Genomic DNA, 26366 nt, shown 5'->3' with positions numbered 1-26366 from the left:
CATCCCCTCCTCCAGAGGATCTTCTCAACCCAGGGATCGAACCCCCATCTCCTATGTCTCCCATACAGCAGGAAGATTCTTTACCACTGAGCCACAAGGGAAGCCCAAAAATGAATATAAAAAACAAATTAAATTTCTAGGAGGTATATTCTCTATTCTTACCTAAAGAAATGACCTTAGTAGAAATGATATTATATTAATATCATAATGATGGTTTTATATTGTTTGCTAAGAACCAGTCATTGATCAAACAGTTTCACATATATTAACTCATTAAATTATTTTCAATTGATTGTAATGTGAAAAAAAATGGGGGTCACATATATACTTTTATACTACACACATAAATCTGAGGGCTTCCCAGGTGGCTCAGTGGTAAAGAACCTGCTTGCCAATGCAGGAAACCTATCTTGATCCCTGGGTCAGGACGATGCCCTGGAGAAGGAAATGGTAACCCACTCCAGTATTTCTGCCTGGAGAATTTCTTGGACAGAAGAGCCTGGCAGGCTACAGTCTAGGGGATTGCAAAGAGACAGACAGGATTTAGGAGCTAAACACACATAAAATATGTAAATTTGATATTTAAGACATAATTATTTCTTAAATGTTATCTATTGTGATCTCTGTCTTCACTGGTTAGCACACAAATAGAAGTTACTAGCTCTGTTGACTTTTGCTTTTTTTTTTTTAAAGATAAGCACTTTTTTTAACATGAATGCTGGGGGTTTTATCTCAACATTTCTGTGTAATCTAAAGTGTAATCTTTATTCAGTCATTATGAGAAAACCACTATGGTGCTGCTAAAAGGAGCACCCAATGAGTAGCTCCCATCATTTTACTTCTTAGGGTCAAAGTCTGCTGCTAACGCTGAGTCGCTTCAGTCGTGTCCTACTCTGTGCGATCCCATAGATGGCAGCCCACTGGCTCCCCCGTCCCTGGGACTCTCCAGGCAAGAATACTGGAGTGAGTTGCCATTTCCTTCTCCAATGCATGAAAGTGAAAAGTGAAATTGAAGTCGCTCAGTCGTGTCCGACTCTTCACGACCCCGTGGACTGCAGCCTACCAGGCTCCTCCGTCCACGGGATTTTCCAGGCAAGAGTACTGGAGTGGGGTGCCATTGCCTTCTCCGAGGGTCAAGGTCTATATTTAGCCAAATCAAAACTGGAGTCCTCTTTAAATTTTTATTCAGGAGAAGGAACCCCAAATAAGAATGGAAGTAAACGGGACTGATTTACTAAAGAGACAAAGACGTTCTTTGGAATCTAAAAGAGAGGAGGAAGACAACAATGTCACAGCTCCTCGAGGGAGAGATGGACTAGGCTGGTCTCTGGGCACAGCCAGAGCAGCACGCCAGAGCTGCCATGACACGCCAGAGCAGCAAGTCATCTCAAAACATAAAAACTCCCTATTTTTTAAATTGTTGTTTAGTCACTAAGTCATATCTGACTCTTTGTGATCCCATGGACTGTAGCCCACCAGGCTCCTCTGTGGCATTACCCAGGCAAGGATGCTGGAGTGGGTCACCATTTCCTTCTCCAGGGGATCTTCCCGACCCAGGGATCAAATCTGCGTCTCTTAGGTCTCCTGCATTGGCAAGCAGGTTCTTTACCACTAGCGCCACGTGGGAAATCCATTTTTTAAAATAGAGCTTTAAATTGATAATTTATTGATATGCAGATTTGGAGACAGATTCAAAATTTTTTGTCAGTATGTAAGCAAATACTATATATCAAACTTTACATTTGTAAAGCCTGAGTGTGAAAACCACACATAAATACAACTGACCTCAGTAATCTTCCTTGAGTCCTGGTGATATCAAGAAAATTCAATAAGCATCTATCCCTGTTTCCCACAGAGTACTTAAATTACTCTGATTTTAATTTCATCTAACACGCCATTCATCTACAATGGGCTTCTCTGAAATCCTCTGATGGATTCAAGCAACATAAACTCTCCCTCAATACGTCTTCTGGAAAAGCACTATGGTCTTTCAGGGAAGAACATCTTACCAAGTTCACACCGATCACCACTGTATCCTGGCACGCAGGTGCACACGTAAGAAGTTTCAGTAGCATAACAGGTGCCCCCATTGAGGCAAGGGTTTGTTTTGCAACGATCAGGTCCTACCAGGTTCAGGAAAGTAAGAAGAGCAATTAGGCTCATCTCTCAGTTTCAACATATTTTAGCATAATAATGCCATTTTTTTGCTACCATAACATAAGGCTTTACCACAGCACTACACATAAAAATTAAGATTAACTTTACTCTCTGGAGTGTTTCTTGGCATTATAACTAATTATTACAAATTGCATCTATTCATTTCTGGGATCCAATCAATCATCATTATTTTTAAACAGTATTTTGTATGGTATCTGGCAACTAATTAATATATTCTACTGCAGATTTAGTTGGCATGATAATGGCAATTGATTTTAGTCAAAATGATTACACATATGTGCACAGTGAATGGAAAATGTATTCTTTTAAACGAGGTTAGTTCATGTGAAATGGCTGGATACACAGAACATGCATTCTTTTTAGCATTGGCTTGTTACCATCATTTAAATTATTATTGCCTTTTACCACTTAATGCTCAGAAACTTTTTCTTCGAAAGTGTGCACTGAAGTCTCTTCTGCTACATTAATATGCTTTTTCCAAAAACACGTTCCAATTGTACTCCTTTAAACTATACTTGAAGAAAAGCAACACATGGATTAAACTCTACTGTGTAAAAACAAACCCCAATACAAAAACCTCACTTTAAGTGAAACCCCAAACTTTTACTACAATTTTCTTATTAAAAACACAAAATTGACACTCCTAGGTGATCAATATAAAGGCCAGAGGTACAAATGTATGAGGAGAAAACAGTTTAATACATATTTTCTAAATCCAAGTACTTTTAGACTAACTGAGGCACATCTATTATTCTGTAATATCCCATGGGTAATTATATTTATATTAATAGCTTATATATTATTTGAACACTTTTCCAGAAGTGCTTGCTTCAATGTTTAAGAATCCAAATGACAGCTAACCATTTTTTACAAAAGAACTGAAATAAATAGTCTATATATAGAATAAAAACCATAGTTTCAAAAATTTTAAGACCTGAAAGTCTGAAATAATTGCACATGAAGAAAAGAAGATATCCACTTATGAAACGTGAGAAACAGGTATGGCTATAGAAAATAACAGCCTTTCCCACCCAGAAAAGTCAAACTCACACTTTCTGAGTGTTAAGGAAATTCTGGACTACTAGAAAGACTTGATAGGGGCACATGTGCACGCGTGGGTTCCTGATAATTAGGTTAATTCAGATGCTTGCAACTGTTTCTTCAAAAGTGACCCCAATTGTGCTAAGACTCTCCCTATAGTTCTAAAGATCTCCCTACTTCTGCCTTCTGCTTTTGAGAACATGCTGCTTAGATGACAAGGCTACGGTCAACAACACTTCTACGTGCTGCTCTCCGTGCAAAACCAAAATGACACTAAAGTGAAAGTGGTTGGTAAAGTGTGACGTGCCACAGAAATGTGAAGTACACCGTTACTCCCACCACGGACACGGGACATCATGCAGGAGTATAGGACAAGGGCTTGGCGAGGGAGGGGGCTGGGAGCTGAAAGTAGTTTAGATGAGAACAGTTTTGGTTTCACTCATTTTATTCTTCCCTAAGCAGTGTGTAGTCATCTCGGAAAGCTGAAACTGCAGCAAATAGACCAGGCAATCCAATAGGAGCTGTTGTTTACTGAGTTCACCTAAAGTGCCACTTTGTTTTGCAAAGACGCAAGCTCTGCTTCTAGGTAAACATTACGAATTGGAAGACTGGTACACATTTCTCACTTGTCAGATCCAACTCTCTCCATAGATATAGTTATTATCAGTGATTTCTCTATCATATTTCCTCTAACCTGAAGTATATGTCAACTAAATTACAAAAGAATAAATATTGGCCAGATTACTAGGTTATCATTTACAGATTCAATAAAGAGTGACCAAAAAAAAAAAAAAAAAAATCCATCAGCCACCTTTGATCAGATGTATTCACAAAATACTTCATCATTTATAAAAGTTACACTTTATGACTATTTCACTCTATCTGAAGCACAACAAAACTGAAGCACTGGTAGCACAAAAGATAAGGTTGCAACGCTCAGAAGAATAACTCTTAAGTATAGCCATGCTGTAAAAACATACTCATTAAAATAAAACATATTTTTGATCAACACAGTCCTAGAAGTACTATTTTTTGGTTTCTTTTTTTCTTTTTCTAGGTAGCAACTAGGTGGTGATAGCTACTTATGGATTCCACTAACATTATTATTCCCACTGTTCTTGGGAAACACCATTAAACTTAACTTCTTAACATTATCAACTAGACTAAAAGGAAAATAAATTCTACAGAGTAAATATTCCAAGATCTCTGCTTTACATGTAATTAAATATTATGCATTTTTATATTATATTAACAGAAAACCACCAAAGACCAGTGGAAGAAACCACCTACTCTGGAGTGAGGCCCATCTGGGTTCAAATACCACTTTACCATGATATGTGTGGCTACAACCCTGGGCCAATTACAGAGCCTCTCTGAACCTCCGCACCCTACCCTTTTAAATGGAGATAATAGTGTACGCATTGTGGCCTCTCTGTGAAGCTCAAATGGCATAGTCTATATGAACCAGTATCAAATTCATGCTTCCTGTCTACTCAGCAAAACACTAGAAATCTTCTCTCAACAGGCAGAGTTTGAATATATACCGAATGAATACTTGCTGTGGCTAGGCACTGTGTTAGAAGCATTAGGTAAACTACCTATCTAAAGCAAGGAACTTACACAAAGGTATGAACTTATAACCGATATTGTGTGAACCATGTTCAGTATTTACTAGAGTTATTTACTAGTCTCATTTGTAAACGGCCTGAAAGAGTTTAATATTGCCATAATAGCACCCATTCATTAGAGGTTTGTTTTTTTTAAATAATATGCTTTTCCCGTTCCTAAAGCTAACATGCATAACTATGGGACCTAAGACAAAGTCATACTTAAGTTGTGGGTAAAGTCAAATTGAATTTTTATACCATTAACAATTTCAGGTTTTGCATGTTGCAACTGAAAAAAAAAGAAAAGAAATAACATGTTTCTGAAACCCAGAAAAATACAAAGTATCTCTTGGAAGCCCCCAGTCTATACTTACTTTCTTTGCATCTCATTAGGGAATCAATACCATGGCCTATTCTGCTGTACATGAACAATACAAAGAACCTTCACCCCTTTCACAGTACAACAAAATTATATACATAAATATGTTAGGACCAAGGGACTGTTTCCACGTTTGGAAACAGATTTATCAACGTGTGTCCTTACCTGGTAAATAGATTGCTGTGCCTTCCACTGACTCTTCATTAATGCCAATCAGGAAACTGGTTTCATTAGAAGTTTCCAGAGGGGGAAATGATGGTGTTGCAAGCTCAGTATTTAACTCTGTGGTGCTTAGTGTTGCCTGCTTATTAGAATCAAGCATCCTCGTCGGTACTTGCTGTTTGGGGGCCGCTACTGTGGAATCCTCCCCTCTGATCAAAGCTGCCTGTGTTTCAGGGTTTATTTCCAGAGGAGAAGGGATGGTGGGCTGCTCAGAAGTCTGTGGGCTGGGCTGAGGCACCACAACTGCCTCGGCCCCATGCATCACGGAAGCAGAAGTAGAATGTGGCCCCAGTGTAGCACCTTCTAGCTTCCTTTCACTTGCAGCTGTGACAACAGTCTCAATACTGGGAAACACCTTGACTGTTTCCCCAGAAACCTGGACACTGGTTGTGCTGTGAGAATTTTGAAAAATCTCAATTTCTTCTTGAGCAATTAGTTCTGTGGCAGAAGCCTCCGTGGGTTCTAATGGTTTAGGTTTATTTTCATCTTCTGAAGGCTCTGTGTCAAGAGATAAGGATGGAGGTTCAGTTATGTGAAAGTCTTCTTCACTCGAGGGTTTGAAAGTCGCTTCAATGTTTGCAAGTTCTCCTGAGGGTACTGGGGGTGTGCTGGCATCTGTACTTGGCAGAGCACTTGGCTGGGGGTCCTCTGAGTGCTCAGAGTCTCCACTGCCTAAGTGGACACTGAGTGGAGGAGATGATGGTGTCTGAGAGAGCAGCTCTGCAAAAGCTGAAATCGTGGATGTGCCAATGGAATCCGGCAGACGGGCTCCTTCCATCACATCAGGTGCCTCTGTTAAACTCTGAGCCGAAAGGTAGGCAGTACCAATACTTACATAGGGGGTAGGATCTACCAGTGCCTCCTCAGCCCCAGAGGAGAACTCTGGTTGGAAAGAAGGACTTACATATTTCTTTTCTTCATCCTCATTCTGTGTCCTTTCCAAATAGCCCAACGTTGATATGACTTCACTTTGGTCTGCAATAGCTTGGCCATCAGACAAAGTGCTTGATTCAAAGATGTCCTCCAGGGTTTTGTCTTCAGTTTTTGACTCTGGATTAACTGTGGCAGACTTACTAGGAATGGGCAGAGATGTGGCTGTGGGAAGCAAAACATCTAATTCTGTCTCTGAGCTAAGGATGGGGATCCCAGTTGTGAAGATAAAGCCTGTGTGATCTAATGGATTTCTGTCTTCAGGAGCCTTCGATTCAGGTGTTGCCTGAGTGTAATTAACCAGCAGAATATCACCAGAAGCCTCAAAGTTTTCCTCGGTTGAAGACAGGTTAACAGCTACCTCGTACTTCTCTTGAACTTGAGCGCTCTCTTCACTACTTTCAGGTGGCCCCGAGGGTGCTTCTGGATCCAAGTCTGTCTGCATTCCAAGGATGTCTTCATATATTGGTTTAGTGTGATCAATATCTATGATAGTATTTTTATCTGATGTGAGCTCAGGTAGAATTTCAAGGATGGTACTCTCTGTCATTGTCAATATTAAATCCTTGTCGTCTTTGTCCAGATCTATAATAATACTTTCAGTGGCTTTTCTTCTGTCGGGTTTCAACGTGGAATCCTTGAATCCCCTGAAATGGTCTTGCAAACTATCTGCGGCACCTTCTGTGGCCCTCTCATATGATGCTGTGCTTGCCAGTGTGCTGGCTGCCCCAGGAGAGCCTTCATTCTGCTCAGGATGGAGCGGCAGCACCATTGAAACTGTCGGGAATCCATCAACAGTAACAGCTTCAACACTTGGAACCTTGGGATGTTTTTCCAGGGGTCTGTCAGAAACAAATGTGGTGCTTCCTTGCCTAGTTGCCTGAGTCATTCCAGAAGCGTGGACTTCTGCATCAACTGCATCCAATTCCCCAGAACCTTCTCCAGAATGTTCATAAAACAGGTCAGATGGTTTTGGTGTTGATGTAACAAATCCTTTGGCCATTTCAAGATCATAAGTTCTAGCCAGAAAATCAGTGGAAGAGGTTGCTGTTTCTTTAGTTTCTGCTGTCAAAGAATTCTCGCTAGAGACTTGATCAGTCAGAGGCTGTGGTCTACTGGGCTGGATTTCTTCTGCCCTACCGTGTGTCTGATTTTGAGGATGTCCGGGGCCTGTGGAAAAAGTGAGAGGTGCCGTAAACGGCCCTTCTGTTCTGGCGTCACTTAAAATTTCTGGGGACGTTGTGCTGGATGCTGTCTCACCATCTTCAAAAACGCTGTCTGTTTTGGAAACGAGTGGTCTCACTTCATTTTCATTTGCTACATTTTCCATTCCCTCATAGTCTCCACTTGTATCATTTAAGATGCTGGCTTCTAAACTTTGTACTTGAGAAGTCGGGGGATATAATGTACTAAGGACTTGTTCTATTTCAGTAAAATTCACTGATCCTATAGTAGGCAAAACTTCTTCCCCAGATCCCAGTCCAGAGAATAAAAGATCTGTATCTGACTCTTTAATTATCGGGCTCGTAACTTTGGGAAAGGGTTTTATGCTTTCTTCCTCTTTGATGGTTGAACCTGCAATTACACTTTCAGCTGGTACTGATTCAGTCACTGAGGCAGTAGCTAAGAAAAAATGGGATTTTTCAGTAACTTCAGGGAGAGTCGTGTACAATGCCAAGCCCTTTGAATCTAGAGTTGGAGTGGACACGTCAGCTAAGGAAATGACTTCCTCCTCCATTTTCTCATCAGTACTGTAAGTTTTCTTTGTTGTTAGTGCGAAATAACCTGTGGTTCGGAGTCCAGGTTCAGGAAATGTCTGTGAATCAAAAGTTGTTTGTTCTGGTGCAACAGAGCTTTGAAGGGGTTCAAAAGATTCTTGTTCTTGAGTCTTTTCCTCTGACACTATTTCACTTCCATTTCCTTGCCTTACAGGGTTGACTTCTTGTCTAGGCCATAATTCGTCTGGCTCCACAGTTGGGGGAAAGTCCACTGAAACTGTGTGATTCTCTTTCACCTCCTCCTCTTTCGTTGAAGCTTTAGTACTCTCAGCTTCTGCTGTTGGCAAAATGGTGGATCTTTGATCAGTTTCATTGATAGCACCTTCTCCCAATCGTTGGTCAATAAACGGGGAATCTGTTCCAGAGGCTTTTCCCGCGGCACTGGGAAACACTTGGTCAACAGAGCTGCTTACTGAGAGCAATTGCTCACCCGAGCCCTCGGCAGAGGCTGTGAATTCTTCCCAAGGGAAGGCTGAGGTGCTGACCAAGGTGCTGCCAGGTTCTTCCGAGTCAGCAGTGTGGTTACTGAGGTCTGAGGTAGGTGCTACAGATGGTGACATCTGGGTGTCCTTAAATGCTGCATCCCCTGAACCTTCCATCATCACTATTTCTTCTTTTGTTATGGGATAAGATACTGTCGAGTATTCTCTGAAGTCACCACTGAAATCTTCTTCCAAAGGAAAATCTGTAGAAAAGCCCTTTATTTCTGCCCTGTGAGTTGGCTCTCCTGAGGTCTCTGAAACCAAGTTTTCCTTGGATGTTTGGCTTATAATTTCAGCAACCTCCCTGTCCACTGCAGTACTCAAGACTTGTTCGGTTGGCTCAAAAGGGAATACAGTTTCCACATGTGGAGACCAAGTGCCAGCTGCTTCCTCTTCAGCTAGAAGTTCAGGCTCTAAATTTAATGCAGGTGAAGAAACAGTGGTGGTTTCTGGGTCAACAGCAGCTTCTCCGGACCCTTGCTCCATTAAGAGAGACACGGGGCTCCCTGGGACAGTAGGTGACCCTTCCAGAACCCCGGGTTGACTGCTAAGGCTGGGATCTGTGGTCTGTGCTGCCAGATTGTCTAAAACTTCTGTTTCTGTAAAGACAACAGTAGAACTTGTCGTTTCCCTTTCAGACTGTGTGGCTGTCATCGGGGACAGGAAACTCTTTCTAGGAGCAGCTGTTGAATCATCAGGCGGAGTGTCACTTGAGCTTTCTAATTCAGAGGGAGAGACAAACTGATCTGATCGCTGGGTAGGGGAATGTACCTCAGCTGTAGAAGCTGTACCTGTAGTTCCCTTCTCATCTTTCCTTGTTGTTTCCTCCAGAGGTGGACTGAAAACCCACTCATAAGTGTCTGTCTCCCTTACAAATTTGGTAGGCACTGCTGCAGAAACCTGTTCAGAAATTGAATATACAGTGGTTGCAGGCACATCCCAAAGGCTCTCCGTGATCATGACCTTGCTGGTGTCTAAAGTAACGAGGGAGTCTGTAGTATTTCTCTGTGATAAATCAGTTATCATGGCAAATATTTTATCTTTGTCTTCTTCTGCTTCCCCAGAGCCTTCCGGAATTGGAATTGAAGGACTTCCTGAGAACTCGACAGTGTGTCTAGGGGTTATTTCCACCCAGCTTTCTACTGTGGACAATGGCTCATCAGACTGTGGAGTCCCTGTTAAGATAAATGATGCGTCCTCTGAGACATGTGCTGATACAGAACTTGCAACTATATTTGGAGTATGTGTGGTAGAACTTTCTTCTGCCTCTTCACCAAATGTTCCTTCGGTAGCCCCTGAAAAGATGATTTTTTGAGATTCTTGGTCAATGGCAGCATCTCCTGAAGACTCTTCCGGAAACAGAGGTACTGATTCAGTATGTTCATGCGCCCGATGATCAAGTTCAGGACTTTTCTCTGTGACTGAGTCTGGCCCCTCAGTGGCTTCTCCCTCATGGATTGAGGCTGTGGGGAAAATATCAGGCTCACCACTTGAGAAAGGCTCTGCGGTTTCGGGGTAAATCTCGGGTCTCCACGTAATTTCAAGGGACTCCGTCGTTTCTTTAGATTCATTAGGTTGCATGGCAGTGGACAATCCAGCATGGGTGATTATAAACTGATGACTATCACTTTCACTGCTGTCTGAAAAATTTTGAGAAGGTGCAACACTTTCAAACTGGCCACGCCTAGCTTCTGCTGCTTCTGGGTCCTTGGGAACCGTGGTAACTACATGCTTCCCGTTTATGTACTGCACGGATGGGGTGGTCGTGACATCAGTGGCATTGGCACACTCCTCATCTTCTTCATCCTCTTCACTGTGCAACATACCAAGTAACTCAGGTAAAATTTCAGCGATTAGATCGTGCTCTGGATCTGTTTCTTCACTACAAGGCTCATCTTCTTTAGATTCTGAATCTATTGGATGACCAATTACACTCAAATCACTCATTCGACCTGAAAAAAACAAAGAGTTTTCACAATACTTAAATAGAAGATTTGGCAGTGCACGATAGAAGAAATCGATAGCAAGGCTGGCTGATCACACTCTCACACAAAAAGAAGGATTCAAATCTGCTCACAGTAAGAGCAATCACCCTTCTACACATGGTTCTCAGTCTTCGCATTTGCTGTTTGATATTAACAACGGGAAAAATAAATCCAACTGTAGCAACAGGTCACAAAAGCTCTTCAACATGTTTAACAAAACCACATCCTTGAAACAAGGCACCAGGTACACACAGTATAATCATGAAATGGAGGAGTTCATCTCTGTGCAAACTGGAAAAAAAATTTTCAAGTTAAAATCCCTTCACCAGATCATACAGAAAAAGTAACTGATTGTTGTCATTCATGTCGGTGAATGCGAAGATGCCCTCTATTGAACAGGGAAATGAGAAGCGATTTCTTCTGGCCTCTTGTCATAATTTACCCTAGAGAAGACTGTTTTTAGAAAAGTCAAAGAGAGGTTTCTTTATAGCCCTTTCACAGTGTGATGAGAATTCTGACCCAGTGCAACAGTAAGACAAGACTTAGCTGTATAATGGACTGCAGCCACATTCCATGCGCAAGGGCAGGAAGCCCTGGGGAGGAGGGGCTGTGGGTCTCCATGCAGGGCTGTCTCACAGAAAGCACCAGGAAAGAAGAGCCCTCCACACCTTTACAGCTTTATCTGTAATGAGAGGTGATCTGGACTGGGGCAATTGTCATTCTTTTCATTAACCTTTTCTCCAAAAGAAGTTCAGGAGTCACTTCTAAACATTAGAACTAGCATACCTGAAATAACACCTATCTCGGAACATTTCCTAGATTGTAGATTGCCACAGGGTACCAGCCACTAAGCCCATCTGCCTTTCCTCTCTCCAGAAATCCACCAGCAAAGCTCCTCATCCGGACACCAGGAGGGGGACATTCTGCACACTCATTTGCATCGGAGTGGAATTCAGTGTCCTTGGAGAGGGTCCTGCACTGCAGATGTGCTAGTTTCAGAGTTACGGCAGCACGAAAAGAGGTACCTGTGGGTGTTCTGACCCCAAGAGACACAGAGAAGCTTGGAGGGTTGCCCGGTGTCTCGCCCTCTGGTCCCGGGAACACTGTTGCAGATACAGCTTTCAGCCTAGCCCTGATCCATGCCACACATGCTTAGGTTGAACCTGAGAACTTACAGGAGGAATAATAATTACAGCGACGGAATCACTCCTGCCCCCTATTGGCAGGGAAATGGCTTCTCTTGTCAGAAGCCACTCTCCTTCACCCGTGAAAGGATCAACACCTAACATTTCTTCATGGCAAAAAAGAAAAACACTCTATTGAGACGGTAGCAATATTGTTTGTATTCTTTGCATGCGTGTGTGCTCAGCTGCTTCAGTCATGTCTGACTCTGCCATTGTATTCTCTGCATCAGCATAAATACAGAAGTGTATGAACATCCAATAAAAACTCTACAGAGCTCCTTCTGTTTCTAACTACGGTTTGCTAATAAAAAAAAAAAACTTTTATGGAACTAGAAGATATACTGTATTTACATTAGTCCCTTTCACTCTGATAAAAACAAAAAAGAAAACTTGTTTCTCTGTATCCCATCTTCACTGTATTGTCACCATAAAATATCACTACTGTTTGTGTCAGAGTAGGCCACTCTTCTCTACAAATGTCCATCCTATTTAACATTCACACACTACTTTTATCTCCACACACACTTTTATCTCCACTGAATACATTCAGCACTTCAAACATGTAAACAAAGTGGGATAGGTGTTCAAATGGACAAAAAGTACTGCTACCCTAAACAGAAATGTGATCAGTACATAACTCTGGCATATTACAAAAATATAAAACCCCACCTAGAGGGGTGGGATAGGGTGGGAGATTAGAGGGAGGTTCAAGAGGGAGGGAATATATGTATTACCTATGGCTGATTCATGTTGATGTATGGCAGAAATCAATACAATACTGTAAACCAATTATCCCCCAATTAAAAAAAACAACTAAAAAATAAATAAAACAGATGGCCAACAAGGACCTACTGTATAGCACAGGGCACTGTGCTCAATATCCTGTAATAATCTAAATGGGGAAAGAATTTGAAAGAGAATTTACATATGTATATGTAGAGCTGAATAACTTTGCTGTATACCTGAAACTAACACAACATTGTAAATTAACTATAAACCAATATAAAATAAAAATTACAAAATTAAAAATATATACTAATATAGATGATTTCTGCCACAGAAGTTATAGCTACTCCTAATTGCCAAACTCATAGAAATAACTAAATGCCTTACCTTTGTTTTCAAAAAAGGCTAAGTTCATTTAATATTAGATCATAGAAGTTATTACTGTGATCTTATACTGTTTCATGGTGTATGTTTTAAAAGAAAACATCTTCAGATGATAAATACCTTTTAATATAGCTTGTGTTGAAGGCTACCTCTCACTAAGGAAAAAAGAATATGAGAGAATATATATGCCTATGCTTATATAGGTATACGAGAGAATGCATCTTTAAATGCCTTCTGTATAAATGAATCTTTTGAAATATCACATCCATAACCTTATCTAATCACTAAATCAAGTAGTCTCATTGTTAATACTATTTGAATACAGTTGAGTGAAAGTGTCTTAGTTGCTCAGTCCTGTCTGACTCTTTGCAACCCCATGAACTACAGCCCACAAGGCTCCTCTGTCCATGGAGTTCTTCTCAAGGTAAGAATACTGGAGTGGGTTACCATTTCCTTCTCCAGGGGATCTTCCCGACCCAGGCATTGAACCCAGATCTCCTGTGCTACAGGCAAATTCTTTACCGTCTGAGCTACCATGAAGCTGCACTCAGATAAACGATTCTGTGAAACTTTGTAGAATTTAACAGGAACTTCAAAAATATGCCAATTTTAAATTGCTTATAGTATCATTTAGCATATCACCCTTTTCATTAGGTTTCATTAGGTATAAATATCATGAAATGAAGTGAAGTCGCTCAGTCGTGTCTGACTCTCTGCGACCTATGGACTGTAGCCCACAAGGCTCCTCTGTCCATCCGATTCTCCAGGCAAGAATACTGGAGTGGGTTGCCATTTCCTTCTCCAGGGGCTCTTCCCGACCCAGGGACTGAACCCAGGTCTCCCACATTGCAGGCAGATGCTTTAACCTCTGTGCCAACAGAGAAGTCCCTAAATATCATGAGAACTCATTATTAAAAATGATCACATATACAGTCTAAATTTCCACAGCACCTTGCACTTAAATACAGAAAGAATTTCAATAAGAAGCATAGGTGTGTGTTAAGCATATTAAAAAAAAAAAATCCCCATCACATTTTGTACCTTTGTATAAGCAGTAGAGATTAAACTAACTACTCAGCCAAGCTTCTCCAGCCAAACGCAAGGATAAATAAGGAAATAACTGCTTGATAGTCTTTATTTATAAACTCCTAGGCTGGGAATAGGGTAAAAATATTCAATGTTATTATAGATTTGTATGATATTCTAAATAAATTCCTTACTTTTTAGAAAAACAAAACGGATATAAACATATCCCATGAACTTCTTAGTGAATAATTACAGATAGAGGTTCCATTAGGTATGATGTTGGTAGCTCTAAAAACAAGTGGGATGGAAAAAAGCAGAAAGAAGACACAGAGGCCTGTCAGTTTGTCAAATGTCAGCATGTCAAAGGAACTGACACTGACGCTCAATTACATGTTTTACAAAGGAAAAGAATAATTTAAAATAAAATGTTTTCCTAGCAAAGAAAACAAAGAACTCATTGTAAATCAACAATTTTTATAATAATTTCATTGTCTATCAACTCATTAAGTCTATTTAATTCAATTAATTAAACTCCTTGACATTCACTTTATGTTCTCTAATTGCAGTTCAATGAACAGAGTATAATATTCTTTTAGCCCATTTTCCACTTGGATAAGGAACCCTGACATTTCTCATTGCTCATAACTCTGAGGACTCCCTTAGCATTTTAGACCAGCATATTAGAATATTTTGCCAAAAGACTCAACTGTAAGATGCAATTTATTCCATTTTCTAACCTAAATAAATACCACAATACTTCAATCACAGCCATATAGTTCACAACACAGCTCAGCATCGTACTGGTTTTTGCATGCAAAATTAAATTAATTCCCACAACTATGCATGGCACCCAAAAATGCAATATCCCCAAGACCAACTGATTGCACAAAATTTACTAAATACCTATTCTTTATGAGACTATATGGCAGACTCATATTTACCAACTTTACAGAAACCTACGGCCTCCAAGGGTGTCTTCCAAATCTTTCTCTTTCTCTCTGAAACAAGTCCTCTTGCCAATAGGTTAGAGAAATGACCTTCCTATAACTCTTTTTCGCAAAGGACACTTTTTGATTGTACGTAATGCAAATGTACCAATCATTACATTTAAATTAGAATTCCTTTTTCCACCTGCCTTCCAAGTACCTGATCTGCCTTGCCTCAGAATGGCAGAAAATACAGAAATACTCAAGTAATTTCTTCTTATGCTTCTCATTGTTCTTTGAAGCTGGCACTGACCAAAGGACTATCCGTGCATCATAATAAACAGTGATTGAGGAGATACATTTCAAAAAGTGCTCATTGAATATGAGCACTGTAAAAATGCTCCATTTGACAAGAATTCTTAAACAAAGATATGACATGTGACATGAAATTATTTGGTTTTCTTTTCTGAAAGGAATCTTCTCACAATTAACTTATCAGTGAAAAGTGAAAGTAGTCACTCAGTCGTGTCTGACTTCTTTGCTACCCCATGGATTGTAGCCCACCAGGCTCCTCTATCCATGGGATTTTCCAGGCAAGAATACTGGGTGGGTTGCCATTTCATTCTTCAGAGGATCTTCCTGACCCAGGGATTGAACCCAGGTCTCCCGCATTGTAGGCAGACACTTTACCATCTGAGCCACCAGGGAAGTCTTAATAACTTATCAGTATTTATTATTAAAATGAGTTGTGTTCCAAATCGTTTCTTCTGATTTCTTAATATTGGTTCAAGGGTGAGGAAAATATTCATTGCCCAGGGCTTTGAAGACAGTTTTTTTGGCCAACAGATTCTCTACAGATGAATCTACATTTTATTCTTAGCATGGCAAACTTGTTTTCATACTTTTAAAATGTCAGGAAGGGCTTCCCTGGTGGCTCAGTGGTAAAGAATCCACCTGCCAAAGCCAGAGACATGGGTTCAATCCCTGACCCAGGAAGATCCCACGTGCTGAGGCGCAACTAAGCCCGTGCACCACAACTATTGAGCCTGAGTTCCAGAGCCTGGAAGCCGCAACTACAGAGCCTGTGAGCCCTGGAGCTCATGCTCTGCATCAGGAGGCGCCGCTGCAACGAGAAGCCCAGATACGGCAGCTAGAGAGTAGTCCCCACTCACCGCAACTAGAGAAAAAGCCTGAGCAGCAACAGACCCAGCACAGCCAAAAACAAACAAACAAATAAATAAATATGTTTGGTAAAAAGTCACAAAATCTACTTGGGACAGACAAGTGAATTCACTTCTGCCACTGCCCCCTCCATCTCACCCATATTCCAATTTGCTCCTCTTTATTTAGTTTCTGAAGTTACTTCTTCATCCCCCTTTCTTGCCACCACCCTCACCCACCACGCGTATTATGAGAGTTGCCAGAGCTATAATTATTGCAAACCAGAAAAGTTTCTTTGTAGGGTGTGTGACCGGCTTGGGGTGGAGGGGAGTAGGGAACACCTGTGTTTTTGTGAAAGCAAGTATTTCATCATGAAATTGTGATCTGCTCTATTCTGTACTAACAGTGCAACCTCATGGAATAATTAATGACCCCAGCTCTTAGGTGAACAAATTCTTACAAAAGAGGACTCTATTTTAGAATTTTATTCTAAGGGTGATATAACTTTTATTTGGACTGCAAGAGTCAAACCGCAGAACTCTACACAGCGTATGTATAATCTTTTCTCTGTTTCTATGAATGTATTTTAAAGCTTGAATATACCATGCTAATAGATTTTTTTAATGGCATTTCACACAAAGCTTTATTGCTAGCTGACCTCAAATTACTCATCAAGTATATTGAAGTACTTAATGGCAAAATTTTGTAGACATAGCACAAGTCTTACAATCACACTGTTAGCAGACACAAAACATAGTTGCTAAGATGCAGAGGCAGCTGGCTAAAGTCCATGCCTTCTATAGGGAATTCTACAATTTAAGAGCTTTTAATTAAATATAAGTATATACCAATCCACTCAGTGGAGAAATATTAGGATCACATTTCTCTATTAAAATAGATTTCACTTTAATGTGTGGAAAAAAAAGATTTTTTTCCTTATTTAAAAAATACAATAGACAGCCATACTGAAGTACTTGAGAAGCACTTATAGAATTTAAATAGAGAAAACTTGAAGTTGTCTAAGATATTTAAGCTTTCTGACACATACCTATGAATCTAATATATCCAGACATAAGCAAATGCTTCAATTTCATTCACCATTGATATATTCTTAACTAAAATGAAATGCTAGCTGCCACCTTGTAAAGCAAGGAAGACTACCTAATCTGCCTTTCCACTAGGTTTTCTCAGATGTTCCAAATTTCCCAACATTTTCAAAATTTGAGACACTAAAAATGGTGCCAACTCAGGATGTTGAAAAAATAAATGACGTTAGTGATCAAGATATAAATATCTTCCCCAAATCTTGTCACTTGTTTTCATATGCTTAAATTACTTTGATAATTGAAAATCACATGATATTTAGATCAACACCCAATGCCTCCAGAGGTAAGAGATTAGAGGGGAGATCAAGATTGGATTCTGTGACCCGTGTCTCCCTGTTAGCTCTGCTAGCCAAGGCTCATTTGGTGTACCACCCATGCATGCTATCGGACACTGACAGCTCCTGCTTGCTGAGAAAGGAGCTCAATATTTCTCAATTCATGAATTTTACACCCAGAAAGTGCAATAAACAATATAAGCGTTTTTGATGGCCTCACTTTTGAGGCAGACATGTTATGGGGATGATAAATGGGAATCATCTCTTTTCCCAGCTTCAGATAATCCTCTAATAATGCTGTTCTTTCAAGTGGAAAGAATGTGTTTAGATACAGTCATCTGCTCTAAGTGCGCTTAAGGAGTTACCACTGAGTGTGGGCTTTTCTTGCTTATAGAAGAGGCCCAAGGGACTCCCTAACTTCCAATTTTTAAAGGGTAAGGGCTTTCCTGGAGAGCTTAATCAAGTAATTTTGGGCCCGTCAAGCATTTTTGAACAGTAAGATAAAGAGCTGCATGAAAAAGAAGGCAGGTTATTTCAGTTTGTAAATGTTTCCTTGAAAGCAGAGCAAATGACAAAAGCCAATTGTTGGGCAGTACTTACTTTTCTTAATAGGGGCTTTCCTGGTAGCTCAGTCGGTAAAGTGTCTGCCTACAATGCGGGAGACCCAGGTTCGATCCCAGGGTCAGAAAGATCCCCTGGAGAAGGAAATGGCAACCCACTCCAGTATTCTTGCCTGGAAAATCCCATGGATCGAGGAGCCTGGGAGGCTACAGTCCATGGGGTCACAAAAAGTCAGACATGATTAAGTGACTTCACTTACTTTTCTTATCTTTTTCATGTTAGTTTCCCGAGATTGTCAAAAATTTTCATAGATAAATAGATGACAGATAATGACTAGATGCCCAACACCAGAAAAATACTTTGGTCAAAATCAAGGATTCAAAATGTAGGTAAAACACTTTGACATAAGTAAAACAAATGCCCCTCATATATATGTGTGTGTATGTGCGTGTGTTTATCTCGATACTTCCTTCTAAGCTCTCAAATTACAGCTACTAAACTGAACTTTACCAAACATCATTTTGTTTTCATTACAACACTCCCTTCTTCAAAAGTTGCCTCTTCCAACCCGACCTCTTCAATAGCATGTTCAAGCTGCTCCATCGCTGTCCTCACAGTTATCCTCACCCTCTCATTCTTTGTTCTCATTCTCTGCATCTCTGAGTTGGATGCAGAGAAATCTATGCCCCCATCTCAATATCCTCCTCATTCCCAACTCACACTTCTATTCAACAAGAATCCTCCTGCCCCGACCTTGGAATGCTTCATAAACCCTCCTTGGAGCTTCACTCCTGCATTTATGAACAATCCAGCTGAAGTCTTCATTCCTCCCGTCTGTCTTCACTAAAACTCCTCAGCCCAAACTGGTTGTGTCTTTCATCGGTATGCCATAGGACTTATGTCATATTGTTTCTTATTTATAAATTCCCTAGTGGTTATTATAGACTTGTCTCAGCTTCCTTACTAACTTCTATGTTCCGTAAAGTGAAAGGATCTTTTAAACATGTACTGCTACTGCTGCTACTGCTAAGTCGCTTCAGTCGTGTCCGACTCTGTGTGACCCCATAGACAGCAGCCCACCAGGCTCCCCCGTCCCCGGGATTCCCCAGGCAAGAACACTGGAGTGGGCTGCCATTTCCTTCTCCAATGTATGAAAGTGAAAAGTGAAAGTGAAGTTGCTCAGTCGTGTCCGACTCTTAGCGACCCCATGGACTGCAGCCTCCCAGGCTCCTCCGTCCATGGGATTTTCCAGACAAGATTACTGGAGGCTCTCCTTATTCTAGCCACTTAGCTTCTCTTTGGGAATTTAGTTGAAAGAATGTCTACATAGTTATTTATCATCAAGAATGGAAACGTTTACATTTACTACTTTGACACTTTCTTTTAAATATCTGCGTTTTTTCTGGTCCTGAAGAAACTGTTTTTTGGCTGCAATAATAGCTCAAATTCTGAGACACAACTGAAAGAAACACAGATTATGCAAATATTAAAGACTTCTATGGCTATGAAAGTCAGATAATCTAAGTGGGCAGGCATAGTCTCAATGTTATTTTTTATAATTCTTTTCCTTTCCAAATATAGAATCCATATAGGTTTATCTCAGGGCAATACTCACTATTTTTTTCAAGTGGAAATATATAATGAACATATTCACTTTGTCAGTATAGTCAAAGTCATCCTTAAGCCATGAGCATATGTATTTCCTTTTAATTTCCATGCTGATAGAGAGAAAGTAATATGGGTATGGCAGTGTGAGGCATGCAGGTCCATGTAATTCAAGATACATTCTCCACAATCACTTTTGATTCAATTACAATTACTCTGAAATGTTAAAAAAACATATGTTTCAGTTATAGTTAATTCTATTTTCTTCCTTCCTTACAGATGCCAAGGTTCATTTAACATGTGTGAGAAAAGCTACTCTTCCCAAAATGTGATAAAGGCCAGCATTTCATTTAGGTGAGACTGAATTAAACTTTTTTTTTTTCCTCCTTAAAACTGGTAAAATAAAACTTAAACTTGCAGAGGTTTAAAGCAGCCCCTTCCCCAGGTATATGTCTATATTTCAACCCCTGTCTGAAGGTCAGAAAGCCTTTACTTAACTGTAGGGTTCAACATTCTCCAGGAATAAAGACTGCATGCATTAAAAAATACAGACATCTAATACTAAAAAAAGAAGGCAAATTTAAGAAAAGAAACAAAAAATATGAAGGCCTGGGTCCCACCACTAGAATTCAGATTCAAGTTGTCTAGTGGGGGGTGGGGGAGTGGATATTTTTATATGGAGGCTCCCTGGTGATTCTGATGTAAAACCAAGGTTGAGAAGAAACATGAGCAGAATTTGTGCACTGGGAGATTTCCTGAGGCTCCTTCAAACCTCTGCACAGAATGGCATCACTGTCTGTCAGCTGCTGACACCTGGTTGGTGCTGTCCTGTGGCCTCCTGGGCAACATGGATGGCTGCTCAGCAAGAGGATGAATGCCCAGAGTTTCCTGTGAGGCTGATTCTGAGACTTTGTCTGTTATAGTGACTTACTTCATTGTTGCTGTTATTGTTTAGTCGCTCAGTTCTGTCCAACTCTGCGACCCCAAGGACTGTAGCAAGCCAGGCTTCCTTGTCTTTCACTGTCTTTTGGAGTTTGCTCAAACTCACACCCATATTACCTCTATTTTTCTTTTTATTAAAGCAAGCAACTAGCTTTTATTGTATACTCCTCTTGCTTTTTGATTATTTCAAGTTGCCTTCCCAACTAAGCTACGGATGACATTATTTTCCTTTCCCTAGCCCTGGTGGCTCAGATGGTAAAGCGTCTGCCTGCAATGCGGGAGACCCGGGTTTGATACCTAGTTCAGGAAGATCCCCTGGAGATCCTTCTCCAGGGGGAGAAGGATGGCAACCCACTCCAGGACTCTTGCCTGGAAAATTCCATGGACGGAGGAGCCTGGTGGGCTATACAGTCCATGGGGTCGCAGCGTTGGACATGACTGAGTGATTTCAATTCACTTCAGCCACAGAGTAGCTTGATTGAATGGCTTTATTTCAACAAGCCTTTCAAATACTCCCTGGGAATAAGTGTGAAGAGATGGGCAGAGAATGTTTTATCTTCAGAGAGTGAAATGGCTCCCTTAGAAAGCAGAGCAAGGTAAGATCACAACGTAATAAAGGATGGTAACTATAGTATATCCCATTGTACTCTACAGAAGCATGCGTTGGTGTGTTTTCTTTTCCCTTTCTCAAGTTAGAGAAACTCAAACCTACTCCGAACAGCACATGGCCAAAGAAACTAACTCACCCTGTGAAATGCCAGGAATACTGTGGTGTAAAATGAAAAGATGAAGTCACTGGAAGTCAGACAAGGGAGTGTATACCGATTACATACTAGGGGCAAGCAGGTCTAGGTACATAATATGTCAAGCTTTCATAGACACAGATGTTGAAGTACAATTAAACTTTCCCTCTCACTCAAGGGATTCTTTCTTTCCAGTTTCAAATCTCCTACTTTAACTTATCTATGGAAAAAAATTTTTATACATTATCACAATAAGTCTAGCAAGTATTTAGAAGGTTTGCCATAATTTATCCTCCTCCTCCAAATCAAACCACTCCTTTTGAGAATAATTATAGCTTTCATACCATTAGATCAGGGTTTCCTTCTTGATTCACACTCAAAAGGTCTGAATATTGGCATATCCCTCTAAGGAACACAGTTTCTCATGCAATAGGTGCTGAATTGTCCACACAATACCCTAGGTTGAAACAATATATTACAATTTCCATTGCCTCAGTTGTGTTGTAAAAAAATCAAAGTACTTCCATTCAAACGAGAAAAAAAATACAACAGTTTTCACTAAAAAATATTCCCCTGCCCCCTCAACCAGAGCCCCATTCTTGGAATCTCTCTATCAATAAAATCACTTATTAACCAGCTTTTTTTTTTTTAATGTGACAAACTGGCCTCACTGAGGTTCAATGTAACAAATTTTGCAAATAAATTTTAAAACTGACAAACACAGATAATGCATTTAAATTGTTTTTTCATTTTACCTCATTAAAATGAAACCTTTACAAAGCATTTCTTTTTCTGCCTCTTTTATCCCTTTGCTCCTCTCACCACATGTCTCTCCCCTTAGCTACACCCCTCCCCTCCAAAAGTTCTGAACACAGTCTGGGCCCGTGAATACATTTTTTATTCACTGCACAAATGAATGATCTAAGAGCTATTAAGAAAGAAGAATGTAATCCCTGTGTAGAGAACTAGGGGGTTTCCTTGACAACAACAAAAAGACAGCAGGAAATGCCCATGTTTTCTATGAATATGCAAGAAGAGGCCTGGCTCAGCACCTGGAAAAATTTATAAAGAATTTGTGAAAAGATCTTTTCTTTGAAAAAAATTAAATTTGCAATCATCAAAAATCACCAGTCCAATTTTCACACATGAAAAAGAGCAGAAAGCTAATGAGTTCTACATGTTGATAGTATAGAATCAATACTATAACTATATTTAAAATTTAAATAAGGGCTGCAGCTGCTTCTGATTTGCACCCAAAATGGCATCACCCTAGACAAACACAATCCATAGATGATTAAAATTTTAACAAGCTCTTGCAGTCAGACAGATACTAGAGTATAATTATATTTGTCTTGCTGTGGTATAAATCATCTCAGATTTTAAGGAAATTGCATTTTTAACATATTTAATACAAAACAATCTACATTTTCCGACATTTAGACGTTCACAATGAAACAACTGCCGTAGCTGACAGGCGATTCGTTTCTACTACGTCATTGCCATGTGCAAGGCCCCTGTGGTGGGTGCTTTCTAGGCACTTAGGTTTTAACATGTGACGTGCCTGCCACCATGTCTTGCAAGCCCAGGAAGAGATCCCCGTCTCTTTTAAGGAATCTGGTGAGTTTGTAGTATTAGCACATCGGAGAAGGCAATGGCACCCCACTCCAGTACTCTTGCCTGGAAAATCCCATGGACGGGGGAGCCTGGTGGGCTGCCCTCTATGGGATCACACAGAGTCGGACACGACTGAAGCGACTTAGCAGCAGCAGGAGTATTAACACATATGTTTACTATTATAACAAATGAGGCCTGTGGCAATCAAGCAATTTACCCAAGATCAAATAGGTGGCAGATAACAATGTTGACCATGAACCCAAGTCTGTTTCCAAAGGCTCTTTCCACTCCATCGAACTGTATCCCATGGATCAAATCAACTACCTATCCATGGACATTCAGAATATCAGAGTGTGCTTCAAAAATCCAGTTCTAGTATAGCATGTAGTGAATGGCAATTATTTGACTATTTGTTGGATACATGTATATTAATATATTTGGATACATACATATATGTATAGCTCAGTTGGTAAAGAATCCACCTGCAATACGGTGAGACCTGGGTTCGATCTCTGGATTGGGAAGATCCTTATATGTGTGCTTGTATATGTGTGTGTGTATATATATATATACACACACACAGTCATCTTTTGTTACATAATCCCTGTGCTTTGGGAAAAAAAGAGTATGTATCAGAATTTAGGAACTATTCTTTCTATACAATAATCACTACTACATCCATTTTACTGGCAAAAAATTCTGACAGAAAATTTAAGAAATTCCTGGGTCCACATGGTCAGGAATCAAAGGAAAGACTGATTGTAGCTTCCCCAACTTACATCACCTGCTTCTGTAATACTGCTAATTCAAATTGCATTTGAATTAAGATATTATAAAACTTTAAATCACCTTTTAGGGTATGCAGCCCACTCTAAAAAGTAGTTTTATGTCATTTAATTTTACAAATGTTTAATTCTGAACCATGCTACATCATGGGACGTGTTTTGAAAAGCTAAATGTACTTAACTTACAGATGATGTCATCTTTATCAAAATGTATCAATCACTGAAAAATAGGAAAATGTGAGAGAACACTCCTTCCTGAGGAAGTTGCCTGAAGTTTCCATGAATCTGTACAGGCTTCCGGGTGAATCCTAAGAAGGCATTCATCTTCTGAATCAGGGGTGCCACTCTGTCATTCAAGCCCTGTCTAGAAAAATGCCTGATAGTACTTGGGGCTCCTTGGCCCAACTGGTGAGTCTCTGTTGTGAAGCAATAGGTTAATAATGAGTTTTCAGTCATTTGTTTTTGATCTTACCCTTCCAACAAGAACCAGCTTATATTTCATTCTTCTCATGAAATATTTTCTGACTCCCCTGCCTTCATTGATTTCTTCTTTGTTGATATTATCTGCCATTTAGTCAGTAGCTCATACCTAGTGTGTAATTATGCATTTCTGTACTGTTAATTACATTTGACTATGTGAATATAGGCTCCTCAAAAGCATTTAAAGGCTTTGGGAGCAGGGCCTATGGTTTACAGTTATTTTGTGTCCCTTTTGAGTCTGTTAAAGAACAAAGCATGTTGTAGCTTTACCTGAGGATAACCCTTGACTGACTACTCTGCTAGAAGGCAGTGTGCACCTTTCTCTCAAGGTCATTGCTAATGACAACAAGTGGTATTTGTCTTTGGCTGATGCCCCACCTCAATAGCAGCTTAGATACTGGCAACTTGTAATTGCAAGTGCCATTTTCAGAAAGAATAGGCTTCTTCATGTTAAGAAGACAACAAAGTTCCTTTTACCCATCTACAGGACATCTCTTTTATTAGAAAGCCCCAACCTGTGAGAAGCATGATTTTAATGTCTTCAAGATTTTCTTGAGATTAGTGGGTTAATAAAATATTTATAGAGCATTTAAAAGTTTGAGATTCTATGAGTTCTGTATTGTGTCTTATGTGAGTGTATGTGTTATACATACAAAACATTTCACTTAGAAGGACTTGGTAAAAAGGTAAGCTTTGATCTGTAGTGTAGTGTTAAGCTCATTAATAATTTAAAAATATTAAGGCCAATTCTTTTTTTTCCTACTATAGAAATGAAGGGAAAAGAGACAGTCTCTTCTTTTTTTCATTATTTTGCCAATAGAAGAATTCAGTCCTTTTCTAGACAGCCAAGGAGGAATGAGGGAAGCCATCCTAATTCCCTGCAGGGGAAAAAAAAACATGTGCTTCTCTGGCAGGGAGCCACAGCTGGAGCCCAGCAAAGGGAACCACTCAAGTGTGTAGACACCCGCCCCATCCACTTTCAGGGATGTGCTCCAAAATTCTGCAGGGGAGAAACAGCCCAGACCCAGAGCTGCTGGTTTCAGCATGCTGTTCTCCTGCCAGAGCAGGTATCTGAATAGCATACACAGAGCCCCTTATTAGCAGCAAACGAAATCTAAGCCATCTCCTCTTAAACCAATAGAATGCCAATGAGAAGCCAGTCTTTCCAGCGTCTATGTTCTTTCAGAAACTGACAGACAGAGCAGCACCTGAGCCAACAGGGAGTCATTATTCCTGTGAGTTCATCAGGGGAGAGAACTGCCTCACTGCAAAAATGCTCCAAGGAGTGCCAAGACTCAGACTAGTACCAAAGTGGCAGGCCCAGTGTGCCTCTGTCTGCCATCTGCCACACTTCCCCTAGATACCTCACAAATTACCTCTGAAGTTTAAACATGATAAAATATATAAAGAGTGGTCTGAAAATATCAAGCTCTAAGTGCACGCATGATGATTTTGCCCTGCACACACTCTGAAATATAATTATATATAATTTTGATTACATATAGCTATCAATAAGATTAAAGTTAGATTTGCTTAATTTGTTTTATTCAGAATCATGTGGGTAAATGTTCAAAGGTAAACGTTAATCATGTGTATCATTATAGTGAGACATATACATACAGGTAGTGAAACTGTGTGTGCCTGTCGCTCAGTCATGTCCAACTCTTTGCCACCCCACAGACTGCAGCCAGCCAGGCTCCTCTGTCCATGGAATTCTCCAGGCAACAATACTAGAGTGGGTAGCCATTCCCTTCTCCAGGGGATCGTCCCTACCCAGGAATCGAACCCATGTCTCCTGCACCACAGGCTGATTCTTCACCATCTGAGCCACAAGGAAAGCCCATATAGTGAGAGACTAACTTAAAAAATGTTTTTACTTAAAAATATATATATATATAAATTCATTCAGAAATGAGTAAACTTTTTGCTGCTCTATTCTGAATTACCCACATGATCTCATTCTCTTTCTAGCTGTGTTCTAAGGTACATGTTACTTTAGAAATTACCTTTGGGGATGAGAGAGGGGTCCCAAGAAAGTGGGACTCCTAATATTCTCTTCTCAAACACTAACCAGAACAGCCACTCTTTCATGCACTCAAAATATGGAAGCCCAAGAAAGGAATCTGATCCTATAATTAAAAATCTGAAAGTAGTTCTACATAATAAATTCTATAAAAATGTGATTAAAAAAGTATATACGGTTATCTTGAGTAACATTACTTTTTAAAAACTAATGACTGTGCTTT

At 40.1% G+C, this 26366-nt stretch overlaps 1 protein-coding gene across 1 annotated transcript in view; it reads right to left on the bottom strand.

Annotated features, from left to right (window-relative positions):
* Nucleotides 1–26366, bottom strand: part of VCAN (versican) — a 120016-nt gene that overhangs the window by 37348 nt on the left and 56302 nt on the right. Inside the window, exons 8-9 of the mRNA XM_068979267.1 lie at nt 5371–10569; nt 2010–2123 (exon numbers count right to left, since the gene is read on the bottom strand). Coding sequence (XP_068835368.1) covers nt 2010–2123; nt 5371–10569 — 5313 coding nt within the window. The remainder of the gene's footprint in view (nt 1–2009; nt 2124–5370; nt 10570–26366) is intronic.

Source organism: Capricornis sumatraensis, chromosome 9, assembly GCF_032405125.1.
Source record: "Capricornis sumatraensis isolate serow.1 chromosome 9, serow.2, whole genome shotgun sequence".
Classification (NCBI taxonomy): domain Eukaryota; kingdom Metazoa; phylum Chordata; class Mammalia; order Artiodactyla; family Bovidae; genus Capricornis; species Capricornis sumatraensis.
Note: the sequence above shows the minus strand (reverse complement) of the source record. Positions and strands in the feature narration are given on the sequence as shown.